Source organism: Dendropsophus ebraccatus, chromosome 3 (genome assembly GCF_027789765.1).
Source record: "Dendropsophus ebraccatus isolate aDenEbr1 chromosome 3, aDenEbr1.pat, whole genome shotgun sequence".
In the NCBI taxonomy this organism is placed as follows: Eukaryota; Metazoa; Chordata; class Amphibia; order Anura; family Hylidae; genus Dendropsophus; species Dendropsophus ebraccatus.
Window position 1 is genome coordinate 9436176 of NC_091456.1, and position 17514 is coordinate 9453689.

Here is a 17514-nt window from a genome sequence, read left to right on the forward strand (position 1 = left end):
AACCCAGCCTAACTCTATATTGTAGAGTGCAGCAGAATGTGTTGAGGCTATCTATAGAAAGTTAGTACTATTATGTCTATTTTTCCTTTAGTAATGAATTGTTACACACAAGTGGTAATACATACGCTGTGGATGTCGCCGCCCGTAAGTGTCTGGCGTCTAAGGCCGAGTGCTCCATCTTTACTGGCCAGCCGCTTGACAACAAAGCCAAAGAGATGGAAAGGAAACAAGACACCATGTATACCCAAAACAGGTAAGCCTTGGGTGACTATAGTGCCTCCTCGCTATGCGACATATATTACACATGGTTAATATCAATCTTAAAAAAATAGAGTCCTTTTAATCATCTTTTTTCATGGTGATTTATTAAAACACAGCTTTTGTTTTTGCTTTTACTTAAAGGGGTACTCCAGCGAAAAACATTTTCTTTCAGATCAACTGGTGTCAGAAAGTTATATAGATTCGTAATTTATTTCTATTAAAAAATCTCAAGTCTTCCAGTACTTATCAGATGCTGTATGTCTTACATATCTAAGGGTGCTATTACAAGGAACGCTAATTGGCCGAATCGACCCTATCCGGCCGATTATCGTTCAGTGTAATTAAGACAACGATCAGCTGATGATCGTTGTCATCGGCTGATCATTGATATAGGTTCTGACCTATTATTGTCGGGCGTGCTGATGGTAAGCAAAGAAGAATAAATTACCTATCCATGCTGCAGGGCTCCTCTTGCTCTGTGCTTCTCCCCGGGTCCCGTGCGCTCCAGCTTCAGAGCGGCCTGTCTCAGCTGACAGGCCGCTAAGCCAATCACAGGCCGGGACTGCCGCGGCCAGTGATTGGCTGAGTGGCATGTCAGCTGAGACAGGCCGCTCTGAAGCTGGAGCGCGCGGACCCGGGAAGAAGCACAGTACTAGAGGAGCCCTGCAGCATGGATAGGTAATGTATACAGTTTAAACAAGGGCTGCAAGGACATCGGTAACAATGTCCCTGCAGCCCTTGTTAAACGATTATCGGGCCGTGTAATAGGCCCAGTAAACGAGCGCCGATCTAGCAGATCGGAGCTTGTTTACATTTGTTATTGGGACGCCATCAGCCCGTGTAATAGTACACTAAGTCTATGACATATAGCAGCTGATAAGTACTGGAAGACTAGAGATTTTTTAATGGAAGTAAATTACAAATCTCTGGCACTTTCTGACCAGTTGATTTGAAAGAAAAAAAAAAATTCACTGGAGTTGCCCTTTAAAACTCACTTTTACTGCTGCGTTATAGAGCTGTTTTGTATTTAATAGCTATTTTCATTACGATGAATAGAGTTTTTGTAAGGGGAAACTCATATGGTCTGTCGTATGATTTGTATGTGTAATAATCCAAGGAATAACATACACAAGATCAGAAAAAAAGCAATAAATTTAATCTGCTTGAGCTGTTGTACAACCGCACCCAACAGACCCCCCTGACTACGGCCCCTTCACATGTCTGGGAAATTTCTTATCAGGGAATCCAGGTAAATTTCCAGGTGTTTCACTTTGACTCTTTATGGGAGCCGTGTTTGGTTGCTCTTTGTTTATTGTTTCCTATATGTCCGTTTACGTCCTGCGAGACGCTGGTAGCGCTTTTTGTTACATAAAATGTGAAAATTTTAATAAAATTCAGAATTCAAAAAAAAAAAAAATTTCCAGGTGTTCTTGCCCAATACAACCCTATGGGTCAGTAAATCTATCTGGAAATATAGGATATTGATGTTCTGCTTTGGTGTCAGCTGTTTTTGACAGGAAGGACACACGCAGCACTATTCTGCCAAATCTAATGGGATTTATGACTTTGGGCCTGACTTCCCCCTCTGGTACACTTGTGAACATCGCCCATTTCTCCTGTATATTGGAGTACTCTGTACATTTATTACTTGTGATGATATGGGTCCCAATAGTATGGTAGAATAATTTGGTGCTGCTGGTTTATGTCCATTCTCGCCGTAACCTAATACAGAGTCTTAATATTTTCCAAATCTTGTTAAGGTACAATTCGCCTCCAGAAAAGGAAGCCGAACATGATATCTTGGCATCTAAACCTAAAACAGAAGACGGCCGCAGCGAGGAGAGTCCTATTCTAAAAGCCTTGAGAGATTACGAGGAAGAGAAAGAGATGAAAATGTGGAGCTCTTTAAGTAAAGACGGCGCGTTCCATAGTAAGTCTGTGCTGAGGTATAATAGACAAGACCGTCCATATAAAGACATAGGAGTCCATTCACATGTACAGGATCTGCAGCAGGTTTGATGCTGCATTCAAAGTTAATGATGGAATACAGCATCACATCTACATCAAATATGGGACATGACATCTACTACATCAAGTATGAGACCTAACATCTACTACATCAAGTATGGGACATGACATCTACTACATAGAGTATGGGACATGACATCTACTACGTCAAGTATGAGACCTAACATCTACTACATCAAGTATGGGACATAACATCTTCTACATCAAGTATGAGACTTCATCAAGTATGCTGCAGATCCTGTACGTGTGAATGGACCCTAAACCAGATAGTCTTACACATTAGCGTTGAAGTTTTATTTATTTTTAAAGGGAATCTGTCAGCTGTAATTCACATTCCACATTGCTGACACTGTTGGATGCTGTTATGTCATCTGGTACCTTTCATATATCACCAGGTACCTTTCATATATCTGTTTGTGATTCCAGACTGTAGAAAAATGCTTTTATTATATAGTAAGAAGAGTCAGGCTTTCCCGAGCTCCTGAAGTGCAGCAAGCTGTAATATTTCCTCCCTCCCATCCCTATCCCTGCTGGGGTGTCAATCAAGCAGGGAGGGGGAGAGAGTAGAAATAACAGCTTGTAGCTAGTCAGAAGCTCAGGAGAGTTTTTACTCCTTGTACCCGAGAATAAAAACATTTCTCTGCATCGTGGAAGCACAGTCAGATGTATGAAAGGTACCATGTGTAACAGTGTAAGCAGTGTGGAACATGAATAACAGCTCACAGATTCCCTTTAAAAAAGCTAAGTGTCAGTTAAAGGGAACCAATCAGCATATTTGTCCCAACTTAACATGAGATTAGATTTATTATATTTCATTAACGTGTTCCACCATGCGTCATTACAGAACTGTCTTCCAAGAGGCACCTGATAGGTGTCAGTGACTGTTGTACCCCTCAAGGGTCTCCGGAGAGAAGTAAAGAACGCCATAGGCAGCCTAGCTCCCCGTGTGGGCCACGATCTTCTTCACTTCCGCCTTCCAACCGCAAGTCTGTTACTACACCAAGTAAGGATGGTGGCATGGTATTAGTAGTCTTACACTTTAGCATTATAATAACCAGTCTGATATTATCCACATGTTACCTTGTTTTCTATTATTCTGCAGCAAAGCGTGAACTGATGCTAACCCCATTGCCTGTAAGATACAGCCCCAAGCGTTCGCCAAGTGAAAACCTCTCCCCAGGTTTAAGCCAGTTATTACACTGTGGGGACAACACTGTGACAAGGTAGGGGGTATTTTTTAGTTGATTTTATTTACAGAAATGATTGCACCATCAAAGGGTCTTCTCCCAACTTTCATAACTTACATTTTATTTTAAGCAGGTTTGATGTGTCTTGGGTCGATTCACCAACATCTAAAAATCCGAGTCCACGGAAGAGACTACAGTTCATGTCCTTGGACGACGACCCAGAAGGTAACTTCATGGCTATGTGTCTGTCTCAATTCAGTGTTTAACAGTATTGATTGTGCCACTTTAAAGGGAATGTGTCATCAGAAAATGACTTATTGTGTAAATAATAATTTTTATGTTAAACATATTTTTTAAGAATTTATGGTGAAATTTTTTATAAATTTTCCATTTTTCTATCTATATAATTATAAAATAATCCTGAGATCTTGCAGTCTTTCATTCTCACGACTGGGGCTATAACTAAGCTGAGACTTTCTGTTATGTCTGTGGTGATAAGAGGAGGCTGCAGTAAAGTGATCTGTACATCATTGCAGCGTCATGTGACACCAGTAGATAGAGGAGACAATAGCAGCTCCCTGTGGAATGACCTCTTCACAGGGCACAGAGCGAGCTCAGTAATGTTTCACATTCACCTCAAGGGGACAGAGTATATTGTCGTCTATGTCCATGAGTCTTGCTGTAAAGCATGTCATCAAATGCTGTACATAAAAATGTACATCAAGTGAAGTAACAGAAATTACTGTCAGAAGATAGAAACAGATTAAAATAAAAGAACAAGTTTTAGTACCCCCCCCCCCCCAAACAAAAAAAAAAAACAAACAAAAAAAACCTGTCATTTGTTTGTTCCTGTTAACTTGTGTACAGCTAATACGATAGGGGAATACAGGTGAAAAGGAACATAGAAGTTTGGTTTAGAATTGGTTTCTTTCCAAAATTAGCAGGTGGATAGAAATTATTCAGTAGGAATGAAGGATTCTCTCTATATCTTTACCTCGCATGAGTGGTGAATCTCAATGCAAACTATTTCCCTATGGAAATGTGGCAATAAACCAGTGACCAGTTTTGTGTTTGAACTATGTATAAAATCAATTCAATGATAACCTTGTATAAAGGGAAATGAATTTAACCTGCTGATTCACCCCTATTGCTCTCAGGCGCTGAGGAGGAAGGTAAGTCTCTGTGCAGTTTAAAATCCTTAGGCTAGTAAGGCGGATTGGTGCACCGGGGGTGGGACTACTGCTCCCAGTGCACCGATCCCCCTGGACCATCCCGCCCCTTCTAATGAATTTTACAGCTGAGCGGGCAGGATTGGTGCACCAAACCGCCTTACTAGCCGAGGGATCCAACTACAAACTGCACGATAATGGTGCTAATGTTTAAAGCGAATGTATTACTGTTAGGTACATTGCATTTTACAGTAGCAGATCGGTGACAATGCAGGGATTCCAGTGACTCAGTCCCTTTTTTTTTTTTTTTTTTTTAAATACGCTGCCTGGTTCCTGGACTCTGCGATGTTCTTTGGCCGAGCACCGACCCAGCTCTATGCACTGGGGACAAGCCCGCCAGCCCCAGTGTGATGGTATCCCCTCCTCTCTATGACACAGCTAAATTAGAATCAATGAAGGAGGGGATATCACACTGGGGCTGGCGGGCTCGTTAAAGTTGTCAAAAATTGCTTAGAGAGGTTACACTGAAACGAGTCATGTCATTGATGAAACTGTAGATCCCAGCTGCAGTTTCAGGCTCACTATTTTGGCAGCATGTCCCTTAGTGCTCCCAGTAGCGCTCCAGAAATTGTTCTTAGTTACCCTAAGAGTTCTAAGCACGTCTTATTTTATTCCTGTCTATGATACAAGAAAGCCATTAGGGTGGGTTTACACTACGGAATCCGTGAGGATAAGTTCCGGCGGATTCCGTCGCTTATAACGGCTCATGGCGGCGCGCACATCTGTCCGTGCCATAGACACCATTCTATGGCCGGGCGGATTCCGACGTCCGCCAAAAGAATTGACATGTTATTTCTTTCGGCGGACGGCGGAATTCGCTCGGCCATAGAATGGTGTCAACGGCACGGACGGATATGTGAGCAGGTAAGAGCGACAGAATCCACCAGAACTTATCCGCATGTATTCCGTAGTGTGAACCCCAACCTAGGATAGATAGCTGCGCACCACCCAAGGAAACCCCTTTCTATTGGCTTAAATGTAAAACCGTTTGGTTTCTCTGAGCCCCTTATCATCAACATCACCATTATTATTATTATTATTATTAATAATAATTATTATTATTTTGGGGGGGTTTTTCTGTCAAAAAAAGCAATAAATTAAAAAAAAAGACAATTAGATTTTTTCAATCTGAGGAGCCTATTGTAGCTGAGCGGCATTGTGTTTTTTTCCTAGTGAGGCAAAAGACAGTGATGAATTCGGAGAATAGCAGTGAGTCACCGTTTCCACTGTTATTACCTCCGTACGAGACCGAAATCACATACAGCGAGAGGATGAAAACCATTTCTGACACAGAGCGGCTTTTTGATGAGTTAACAGAAGAGAAGAAACAGGTAAGCCTCTGAGTATAGTGTCTGAATATTTGACTAGATGTCTACAGCAAAATGTCTTGATGTCTTTTCTACTCTTTAAAGGGGTAATCCAGCAGAAAACATTTTTAAATTACTTATATTTAAAAATGTCCAATCTCCCAGTACTTATCAGCTGCTGTTTGTCCTGCAGGAAGTGGTGTACTCTCTCCAGTCTGACACAGTGCTCTCTGCTGCCACCTCTGTCCATGTCAGGAACTGTCCAGAGCAGCAGCAAATCCCTATAGAAAACCTCTTCTGCTCTGGACAGTTCCTGATATGGACAGAGGTGGCAGCAGAGAGCCCTGTGTCAGACTGGAAAGGATACGCCACTTCCTGCAGGACATACAGCAGCTGCTAAGTACTGGAAGACTGGAGATTTTTAAATAAAAGGAAGTTATCTGTTTAACTTTCTGACACCAGTTGATTTAAATACATTTATTTTTGTGGAGGAGTACCCCTTTAATCTCTTAGGGACCTGGATTAGTTATCTTCTTGGAGTACCTATTTTTTTTAAGGGATTAAAGGGGTACTCCAGCGGGGGGGGGGGCATTTTTTTCCTGGAACCGGGGAGAAGGTGGCTAAGGGAAACGACGTCTACTCACCAGCGGCGGGTCCCTCATCGCAGCGCTCCGGTCTCAGGTCCGCTCAGCCAGTCGGTGACGGAGGCGGGATCTGTTTTAAATCCACTCAGATCCCACCTCTGTCACTGACTGGCTGAGCGGACCTGAGGCGTATTGTCTCAGGCCCACATCAGTCACCAGGAAGCGGCCAAGAACAAGGGACCGGAGCGCCGCGATGCGGGACCCGACGCTGGAATCGGGGAGGTGAGTGGACGTCTTTCCCTCAGCCACCTCCTCCCCGGTGTTAGGAAAAAAATGCCCCCCCCCCCGCTGGAGTACCCCTTTAATGGGGAAAAACAGCAAGTCCACCAATTCCAATGTGTTATTTTTTTTTTTAGTTTGTTCTGTATAACATATTAGTGTCATCATATCAATGTGATGACAGGAGGATGGCTCCTGTTTGGAATGGGGGATCTTCATGACAATGCACAATGATTGTTCTGACGCTTGGGACTGCTTTTGCCCACAGATTGAAGCTGCCCTCAGCCGAATGCCAGGACCGGGTCGTAGACTGAGCCTGAAGATGAGAGCCACCAAGGTAGTCATTATTTCATGGCTATTAATGTCAATCATTTGCTTTTGTTCTCTTCTACTTTATCCATCAGTTTCCCCAAGAAGTTTGAAACCTTTGGTACTTTAAAGGGATTTTCCAGCATTAGAAAAAGCACAGCAACTTTCTGGCAAAACACCCACCACCCCTGTGCTCAGGTTGTGTGCAGTATTGCAATTCAGCTCCATTCATTTCAATGGAACTGAGCTACAAATCTCACACCCAAGAGGGGCGCTGTTTCTGGAAGAAAGCAGCCATGTTTTTCTAAGCCTGGACAGCCCCTTAAAGTAACTATAAGGTGAATCTTTATAAATGATAGTTTGTTCTGCTTTCTCATTTAAAATGACACTCTCTCGTATTACCTATTTGAGCTCACAGATCTCGTTGGATCTATCTAAACTCATTCAGCTCAATTTGACTCATTATGTTAAAGGGGTTATCCAGCAAAAATCTTTTTCTTTCAAATCTGCTGGTTTCAGAAAGTTATATAGATTTGTGATTTACTTCTATTTAAAAATCTCCAGTCTTCCAGTACTTATCAGCTGCTGTATGTCCTGCAGGAAATGGTGTTTTATTTTCAGTCTGACACAGTGCTCTCTGCTGACATCTCTGGCCGAGACAGGAACTGTCCAGAGTAGGAGAGGTTTTCTATAGGAATCCCCATAGAAAACCTTTCCTATCTCGGCCAGAGATGGCAGCAGAGAGCACTGTGTCAGACTGAAAATAAAACAACACTTCCCGGCAGGACATGCAGCAGCTGATACGTAGGGGAAGACTTGTGATTTTTAGATAGAAGTAAATTACAAATCTATATAACTTTCTGATACCAGTTATTTTGAAACAAAAAAACTTTCAATAGAGTACCCCTCTAAGAGATGTCAAGAGGGGATCTACTAAGATGGCTTAAATTTCTACTTTCCTCGATCGTCCATGTTTTCCTAGCAGTTGTAGGGCAGCATCCAACTTCTCGAGTATTAAATGCTGAGATGTTGCCAAACCCCTGAACTTAAAGGGGTTCTCCAGCACTTCAAAAAGATGTCCCCTTCCTTCCAGAGACAACACTACTTTTGTCTCCAGTTTAGGTGCAGTTTGCAAATAAACTCCATTCACTTCAATGGAACTGAGTTACAAAACCTGCACCTAAACTGGAGACAAAAGCGGTGCTGTCTTTGGAAGGAAGCAGACATACTTTTGTAACATTGGATAACCCCATTAAAGGAGAAATCCGGCAACAATGTTTATTAAAGTATTGTATTGCCCCCCAAAAGCTATACAAATCACCAATATACACTTATTATGGGAAATGCTTATAAAGTGCTTTTTTCCCTGCAATTACTACTGTATCAAGGCTTCACTTCCTGGATAACATGGTGATGTCACTTCCTGGATAACATGGTGATGTCACTTCCTGGATAATATGGTGATGTCACTTCCTGCATAACATGGTGATGTCATGCCCCGACTCCCAGAGCTGTACGGGCTGTGGCTGCTGGAGAGGATGATAGCAGGGGGACACAAGTCACTGGAGGGACACTGAGCATCCCCCTGCCATCATCCTCTCGAGCAGGAACAGCCCACACAGCTCTGGGAATCGGGTCATTACATCACCATGTTATCCAGGAAGTGACATCACCGCGTTATCCAGGAAGTGAAGCCTTGATGCATTAGTATGTGCAGGGAAAAAAGAACTTCATAAACATTTCCCGTAAGAAGTGTATATTGGGGATTTGTATAACTTTTGGAGAGCAATACAATACTTCAATAAAAATTTTCACAGACTTCTCCTTTAAGCTTGGAGTTTGCTCATCTCTAATCATGGACCTGTATTACTGGACCTTACATAAATGTGTCCAGTGGATAAAAATAATCTAATCGCACCCACATTAGGATCGGCTGTGCCTCTACTATTAGATTACAGAATCACTGTGTCCATTAAGATCTACTTGTCCTGATTTCCTATTTGTTCCTTTCAGGAAAGTTTGGAAGATCGTCTGGAAAAGATCAACCGGGAGCTGGGCTCAATTCGAATGACTCTGAAGAAATACCACGTGCTACCGACATCAGCAAACATTTAAGGGTACGTTCACACTGAGGAATAGGTGAGGGACTTCAAGCGGAACCCGCGCTTAATTTTATGTGTATTCCGCTCAAAATTCCATCTGTAAAATACGTACAGAGCAATGTCCTATTGTGTTCAATGGAATTTCCGCTCTGTTGTTCACACAGCGAAATGTTCTGCCGCGGATCCACTTTCCGCCCGTACAATAACATATCAATTCTCTGGTTGGATTCCGCTAGAGAAATCCCATAGATTTCATTCGGGGTTCAAATTTCCGCTTCCTGCTCGAATTCCGCCGGAGCTGAAGAAGAGGAAATTTCAAGCAGAAATCTTCAGTTCCTCGCCTTTCCTCAGTGTGAACAGACCCTGACACATTCAGCGGGCACTTTGCACTTATACACACATGTATGCACTGACCAATGCGAATAGGCGACGACCTCTCCAGTCTTTTAGTGCTTTAATAACCTTTCTATTTCACGCTCTTTTTATCGTACACCTATTTTTCTTACACAAACTGTAAATTTTATATTTTAATATCTAAAAGTGGCCAAATTTGAGCGCAGGTGCTGCCCAGTATGTACAGGACGTGTCGGGGTAGGTTTTATTTGTGTCTCCCTCGTCACCCTGGTATACACCATCTCAGTGCTTCCAGTTATGTTCTGTTACACTCCTGTTTTTTCATATGAAGGATTTAGTTATCACGTGTATTATATTTTGCCTGTTTTTGTAAGGACCTTCAAGGCTTTGCTGGGCAATGCATTGCAGGCCTGTTCTATGGTAAAACCCAGTAATGTGACACTTTGGAGCACAGCACAATGCAGCAATAAATGTCCTTTAAATGTCTGTCTGAGTGTTTGGTATACTGGGACATGAGATGTGCTGAGCACCCGACAGGGGTCCGTAACCCAGACTGTCTCCCCCCGCTCATCTGTGGTTCTTCACTAATCAATGTCACATAAATCGAACTGTTCTAGTCCGGCAACGTTCTTCGAACCCTCTGTGTTTGATTTATCCACGGCTGGAGAAGTTGGACGCTGCCCTAGGGAGTCCTGGAAAACTTGGATACAGCCATAGGCCATGTTAACACAATGTAATTTTTAAGACAAGAACATCCTTTGTTGTCTAAAATCACTGCATTGATCTCTATGGGGACAACAGCCGTTTACACACTATATTGAACAACGGCCGTTCAGTATGGCACCAAAAATAATTGACATGTCAATTATTTCCAGCCGCTAGAGTACGAACAATGGCCATTGTACAAGTCAGTATGGTACAAAGCTTATTTGAATTGGAGGGGGATATATCACACATTTGCAATGTGTAAACTGAAAATCAGGTTGAAAATAACGTTCAAAGTTTTTGTGGTAGCAATAGGTTATGTCCGTTATTCTATACTATAGAGAAGAAAGAAGCTGTGTGTCATAAAGGCTGCACACCACAATGAATTTCAATAACAAAAAAAAAAAAAATATATATATATATGATTATTTTTTTTCCATCAAAAGCAGAGCCAAAAACAAACAAAAACACTTAAAAAAAACTGCAAGCAGCATTAAAAACCTTGGTAGCCTCTGAAACAATAAGTCTGCCCCACTCTGGGCAAAAGTCAACCCCCCCATCTCCCAACAAGCCCTAATGTAAGCCATGGTACCCAAGTGTCCGTTGATAAAACCTGTGGGAGGAAGCGTAAAGAATGTGTCCCTGGAGTGGGGAAATGACCCAGCTAGAGGATTTCTATAGGGATTTGCTGCTGCTCTGGAAGTTCCTGACATGGACAGAGGTGGCAGCAGAGAGCACTGTGTCAGACTAGAGAGAATACACCACTTCCTGCAGGACATACAGCAGCTGATAAGTACTGGAAGACTGGAGATTTTTTTTTTTTTTTTAATAGAAGTAAAATGTATTTTATTTTTCAGATATCACTTACTCCTCAGACAGGCCAGGTTCCCACTATGTAAAAATGATGTCCGTTTTACATTACAACAGACCCAATGTGGATTAGCCTTTCATATGGTGCTAATCTGCACTAAACCTAACAAGATCCCCACTCAGGAGTCCGGCTACTCTCGTATTTTGCTATGAGTTTTTCCACTGGTCCCGCATGTACAATGATGATGAATACTCACCATAATCTGCAAGTGTGAGAGCCGCCTAGGCCCCCTCCCCCGCCCCAGTGCAGCAATGTGATGCAGCGGGTGGGGGCCAGGCTTCCTGCTGATATCAGACCCCTTCCCTGTGTTCAGGTAATCCCACTTCTTCACCTGCGGAGGTTAGAGCGCCCATTGTCAGGTATTTTGAGCCATTGGGTTTTCTGGGTTTTTATAACCTGATTGTATAATGCGAAGATGCACATGTCTCATCATTCACAAGGTCCCTGGAACATCCTCGTATCCAAAGGGAGAAACTGTGCACAGGCCTGGGACTTCTCACAGCTGAGGATTTGCTACAATTGTCTGTAGTCCAGGATCCTCTGCTGCTCAGTGTGTCATGTATCCCTCCTGTCCTTACAGGGATTGTCTAGTCTGGATGCTATAACAGACTCAGTTGTGAAAATGGGTTGGCCTTGAAATAGGAGTCATGATTATAGGGTTAAAGTAATTCTAAAGTTAATCTTAATATTAAAGGGGAACTCTAGTGTCTTTCAAATTAACTGCTGCCAGAAATTAGAGATTTTTTTTTTTTTTTGACAGAAGTAAATTACGAGTCTTTCAGTACTTCTCAGCTGCTGTATGTCCTGCAGAGTAATTCTAAAGTTAATCTTAATATTAAAGGGGAACTCTAGTGTCTTTCAAATTAACTGCTGCCAGAAATTAGAGATTATTTTTTTTTGACAGAAGTAAATTACGAGTCTTTCAGTACTTCTCAGCTGCTGTATGTCCTGCAGAAAGTGGTGTATTTTCTCCAGTCTGACACAGTGCTCTCTGCTGCCACCTCTGTCCATGGCAGGAACTGTCCAGAGCAGCAGCAAATCCCCATAGAAAATCTCTCCTGCTCTGGACAGTTCCTGACATGGACAGAGGTGGCAGCAGAGAGCACTGTCAGAAATGCAATCTGAATACAGCCCAATAGCACTTTTGGTTGCTCCTGCTTCTATACCAAGCTGCTCCTAATGGTGTTTGATTCATCCAGCTGTTCACATGATTATCAATGTATCTGCCCCACTATGCATGTAGAAGGAATAGCTTTTAGGCGAAGGCGTGATTTGCAATTAGGCTCCATTCACTTCAATGGAACTTTGCTACAAAAACTACACCCAGACTGGAGACAACAGTGGTGCTGTCACTGGAAGAAAGTGGCCAGTCTTTTTCAAGGGTTCTATTCCACAGGCCGATGGGGGCCCGATCAACAATGTAAACGAGCGCCGATCTGCTCTTAATTTCTGCGGGATTACTTGCATATACGCATAGGGATGCACTGACACTGGATCCGCAGCGTGAAATCTGCTGCGGACTGATGTGTGTGACGGCACCCTGAGATTCCACTCAAATTCAGCTCCTATTTGCCAGAGCAGAATAGAAGCGAAATTTTAAGCAGAAATCTTTCCTTTTCAATTCTTCATCTATTACTCAGTGTGAATGAGCCCTTAAACAAAAGCCAATAACATTACTTTATTACACAAGGACTGAACTTTATTTGTATAAACTTGAAGGCATCAGGTTGCAGGAAGGAATTTCCAAGTCTGGACTGTCTGTATTGCCGCCAATAGAGGGCGCGCTAAGCATTGCTCGCTGCAGTACCCAGCATTGGCCAGCAGGAGTCGCTATAACCCCACTAAGCCCTGTGCGCCGAGCACCCCTCCCCAGCCTCAGTGAGGGAATGTGATGCAGCCTCCGTGTCAGCACAGTGGGCCAGGCTTCCTATTCATACCGAAGCTGTCAAACCAGTCCCCGTGTCCGAATAAACCGCGCTTCCTTTCCCAAAACACGGCGGCGGGGTGTCCGTAAGCCGAGCATCGTCATTGTCCTGCAATGCGAGCCTCCCCCGGCAGGAAGGAGCGGACGGCGCTGAAGGCCGGGTGTGTGTAGCCGCTGCTGCTGCAAGATGGGGTGCACGGATTTCCCGGGGGTGTTCACGCCGTGTGTGCACTGAGACCTGCACGGTGTAGGCCTGTGTGCGGCGGGATCCGGCGGGGGAGACGGCGCCCGGTGATACACAGAGGTAGGTGCATCCCGGGCGCGGAGACCGAGACAGCGGCTCCTATGTGTGTCTGTGTGTGATGGGGATCAGGGCTACCACCACCTCATAGATGTATGTGTGATGGGGATCAGGGCTACCACCTCCTCATATATACAGTATGTGTGATGGGAATCAGGGCTACCTCCACCTCATAGATACAGTATGTGTGATGGGGATCAGGGCTACCACCTCCTCATGTATATGTGTGATGGGGATCAGGGCTACCACCACCTCATAGATGTATGTGTGATGGGGATCAGGGCTACCACCTCCTCATATATACAGTATGTGTGATGGGAATCAGGGCTACCTCCACCTCATAGATACAGTATGTGTGATGGGGATCAGGGCTACCACCTCCTCATGTATATGTGTGATGGGGATCAGGGCTACCACCACCTCCTCATGTATATGTGTGATGGGGATCAGGGCTACCACCACCTCCTCATGTATATGTGTGATGGGGATCAGGGCTACCACCACCTCATAGATACAGTATGTGTGATGGGGATCAGGGCTACCACCTCCTCATGTATATGTGTGATGGGGATCAGGGCTACCACCACCTCATAGATGTATGTATGTATGATGGGGATCAGGGCTACCACCTCCTCATATATATGTGTGATGGGGATCAGGGCTACCACCTCCTCATATATATGTGTGATGGGGATCAGGGCTACCACCTCCTCAGATATATGTGTGATGGGGATCAGGGCTACCACCTCCTCAGTTATATGTGTGATGGGGATCAGGGCTACCACCTCCTCATAGATGTATGTGTGATGGGGATCAGGGCTACCACCTCCTCATAGATGTATGTGTGATGGGGATCAGGGCTACCACCACCTCATAGATGTATGTATGTATGATGGGGATCAGGGCTACCACCTCCTCATATATATGTGTGATGGGGATCAGGGCTACCACCTCCTCATATATATGTGTGATGGGGATCAGGGCTACCACCTCCTCATATATACAGTATGTGTGATGGGGATCAGGGCTACCACCACCTCATGTATATGTGTGATGGGGATCAGGGCTACCACCACCTCATAGATGTATGTGTGATGGGGATCAGGGCTACCACCTCCTCAGATATATGTGTGATGGGGATCAGGGCTACCACCTCCTCATAGATGTATGTGTGATGGGGATCAGGGCTACCACCTCCTCATAGATGTATGTGTGATGGGGATCAGGGCTACCACCTCCTCATAGATGTATGTGTGATGGGGATCAGGGCTACCACCTCCTCATATATACAGTATGTGTGATGGGGATCAGGGCTACCACCTCCTCATATATACAGTATGTGTGATGGGGATCAGGGCTACCACCTCCTCATATATACAGTATGTGTGATGGGGATCAGGGCTACCACCACCTCATATATACAGTATGTGTGATGGGGATCAGGGCTACCACCACCTCATAGATGTATGTGTGATGGGGATCAGGGCTACCACCACCTCATAGATGTATGTGTGATGGGGATCAGGGCTACCACCACCTCATAGATGTATGTGTGATGGGGATCAGGGCTACCACCACCTCATATAGATGTATGTGTGATGGGGATCAGGGCTACCACCACCTCATATAGATGTATGTATGATGGGGATCAGGGCTACCACCACCTCATATAGATGTATGTATGATGGGGATCAGGGCTACCACCACCTCATATAGATGTATGTATGATGGGGATCAGGGCTACCACCACCTCATATAGATGAATGTATGATGGGGATCAGGGCTACCACCTCCTCATATACATGTATATGTGTCTCTACATATGATGGCAGTCAGGACCACTATTACTTATGTATGATGGATATCAGGGCTGCATCACATCCATACCCTCCTGCCATTTCACTGGTCCTAGATATAGCAGCCTGTGCACAATCCTAAGCCTTCATACCTGCCGGCTAGCAGAGCATCTTTGAGATATATACAGTGCTGAATATATATATATATATATATATATATATATATATATATATATATATATATATATATATATATATAAGGTTTCCAGCATCTCCTCCTAATGCAGACGTATATCCCTGCCATGCATCACTGCATAGATCCATAGTGCTGGCCAATCCAGTAATACCATTAAGCCTTTACAGACGTAATCCACATTACCCAGTAGGATTTGTCGGTTCAGCTATTGCAGAGCTGTCTACATAGTTTGCATATCTTTAAGAACCATTAAAATATAGTATATAGTGCTGTGTGGGCCATGTATACCCCTATATATAGTGCCAGCATATTCTGCTCTGCTTTGCACAGAATGTAGATGTTATGTAAGCGACATTTCCATTGTGCGTTCATGGATTAGTAATCCATCCCCCTCGTAGGCTCCAGAGCAGCGATTCCACAACTTGTGGCTCTTCAGTCCTTTCGGTACTACAACTCCCAGCATGCCCTGACAGCCGAAGGCCAAGGTTTAGTATTCCATCTATCATCCCCAACCTGTGACTCTCCAGCTGTTGCAGAGCTACAACCCCCAGCATGCCCTGGCAGCTGTTGTGGATTATGAATCCATCTGTTATGCTAAAGAGCAGTGATTCCAACCTGTGACTCTCCAGCTGTTGCAGAACTACAACTCCCAGGATGCCCTGTTGGGAGTAGCGTCACAGGGTGGGGGAATCCAGCTGTACAGTCGGTCTACACGCTGTTGCCAGGCAGTAAGGACCGAAACGCTCCCGATTTCTCTCTTCTTGTTTTTCCCTTTTATGGTTTTATCATGTTCATAAATTTATAGCCGGAATGGCAGCAGATGAGGCGGCCGGCGGGAATAATGGCCTGAATTCCCCGGAATCGCTCTCGGCGGCAGAGCTTAAAGCAGAATGGTCGGCTTTTCATCCGGGAATTCTTCTCTGGTATACAGCTTCTGTGACGTCTGTGAAGCATCATGTTCATGGGGTTGTTCACCAAAAAATATTTTTTTTTTTTTTAAATCAACTGGTGTCAGAAAGTGCCAGAGACTTCTAATTTACTTCTATTCTAAAAATCTCTAGTGTTCCAGTACTTATCAGCTGCCGTATGTCCCGCAGGAAGTGGCGTATTCTTTCCAGTCTGACACAGTGCTCTCTGCTGCCACCTCTGTCCATGTCAGGAACTGTCCAGAGCAGCAGCAAATCCCCGTAGGAAACCTCTCCTGCTCTGGACAGTTCCTGACATGGACAGAGGTGGCAGCAGAGAGCACTGTGTCAGACTGGAAAGAATACACCACTTCCTGCAAAACATACAGCAGCTGAATAGTACTGGACAACTAGAGATTTTCAAGTAGAATTAAAATACAAACCTGTATAACATTCTGGTACCAGAAAAAGAATATATATATATAATATATATATATATATATATATATTTATTTATATTACACCCCTTTAATAGGACATGCAGCCTGATAGGACCTCTGATAGAAGCTTGTTTATGAATGCCGCCATTTTACCGAATAGAATACATTCCAATTTTTATATAGCGTTTGGTCAAGTCGTGGTACACGTCGTGGGTGCGCTGAAAAACCATGGCTGCGTCCCTTTGTTCTGGGCTTGGATTTGTTTGACGTGGATGCTTGTTCTTGTGGTTCTCCGAAGTTTGTAAACCAATAGTACAGAGCCCGAGCTCCTCTCCACTGGTTTGGGTGCAGTCGCATTGTTGATGGATGTCTGGTGTCCTTCCAGCAAACTTCACAAACTGTTATTGCAGCGCTGAGCTCCTAAGAATGTGTCCGGGGTTATCCGATTAAAGGCGACGTTGTCATATTTATTACCAGCTGACTGGTGACAAGCACTTGGATAGTGAAACCTAGGGCAGATTCCATCTGTTCAGGCTTTGTTTACACTTAGGATTTCTCCGGTGGAAATATTTTGCTTTCAAATCTACTGATGTCTAAAAGTTATATAGATTTGTACTTCTGTTTAAAAATCTCCAGTCTTCCAGTACTTATCAGCTGCTTTATGTTCTGCAGGAAGTGGTGTATTCTCTCCAGTCTGACACAGTGCTCTCTGCTGCCACCTCTGTCCATGTCCAGA

At 44.0% G+C, this 17514-nt stretch overlaps 2 protein-coding genes across 20 annotated transcripts in view; both read left to right on the forward strand.

Annotated features, from left to right (window-relative positions):
* Positions 1 to 10126, forward strand: part of MPHOSPH9 (M-phase phosphoprotein 9) — a 78217-nt gene extending 68091 nt beyond the window's left edge. For 4 of the 5 annotated variants that reach the window (XM_069960836.1, XM_069960834.1, XM_069960835.1 and 1 more), the window contains 8 exons: positions 92 to 253; positions 2022 to 2191; positions 3134 to 3292; positions 3392 to 3512; positions 3607 to 3701; positions 5879 to 6036; positions 7144 to 7212; positions 9198 to 10126. In XM_069960836.1, the coding sequence (XP_069816937.1) occupies positions 92 to 253; positions 2022 to 2191; positions 3134 to 3292; positions 3392 to 3512; positions 3607 to 3701; positions 5879 to 6036; positions 7144 to 7212; positions 9198 to 9299 (1036 nt within the window). In that variant the 3' untranslated portion in view covers positions 9300 to 10126. The remainder of the gene's footprint in view (positions 1 to 91; positions 254 to 2021; positions 2192 to 3133; positions 3293 to 3391; positions 3513 to 3606; positions 3702 to 5878; positions 6037 to 7143; positions 7213 to 9197) is intronic. The other variant, XM_069960838.1, reaches the window with a different exon arrangement.
* Positions 10127 to 13114: 2988 nt separating this feature from the next.
* The window catches only part of PITPNM2 (phosphatidylinositol transfer protein membrane associated 2), a 202194-nt gene continuing 197794 nt past the window's right edge, over positions 13115 to 17514 (forward strand). For 11 of the 15 annotated variants that reach the window (XM_069960844.1, XM_069960843.1, XM_069960849.1 and 8 more), the window contains exon 1: positions 13116 to 13444. The gene's annotated coding sequence lies outside the window, so the exon portion shown is untranslated. Of the gene's footprint in view, positions 13445 to 17514 lie in introns of all 15 variants that reach the window. The other 4 variants (XM_069960859.1, XM_069960858.1, XM_069960860.1 and 1 more) reach the window with 2 other exon arrangements.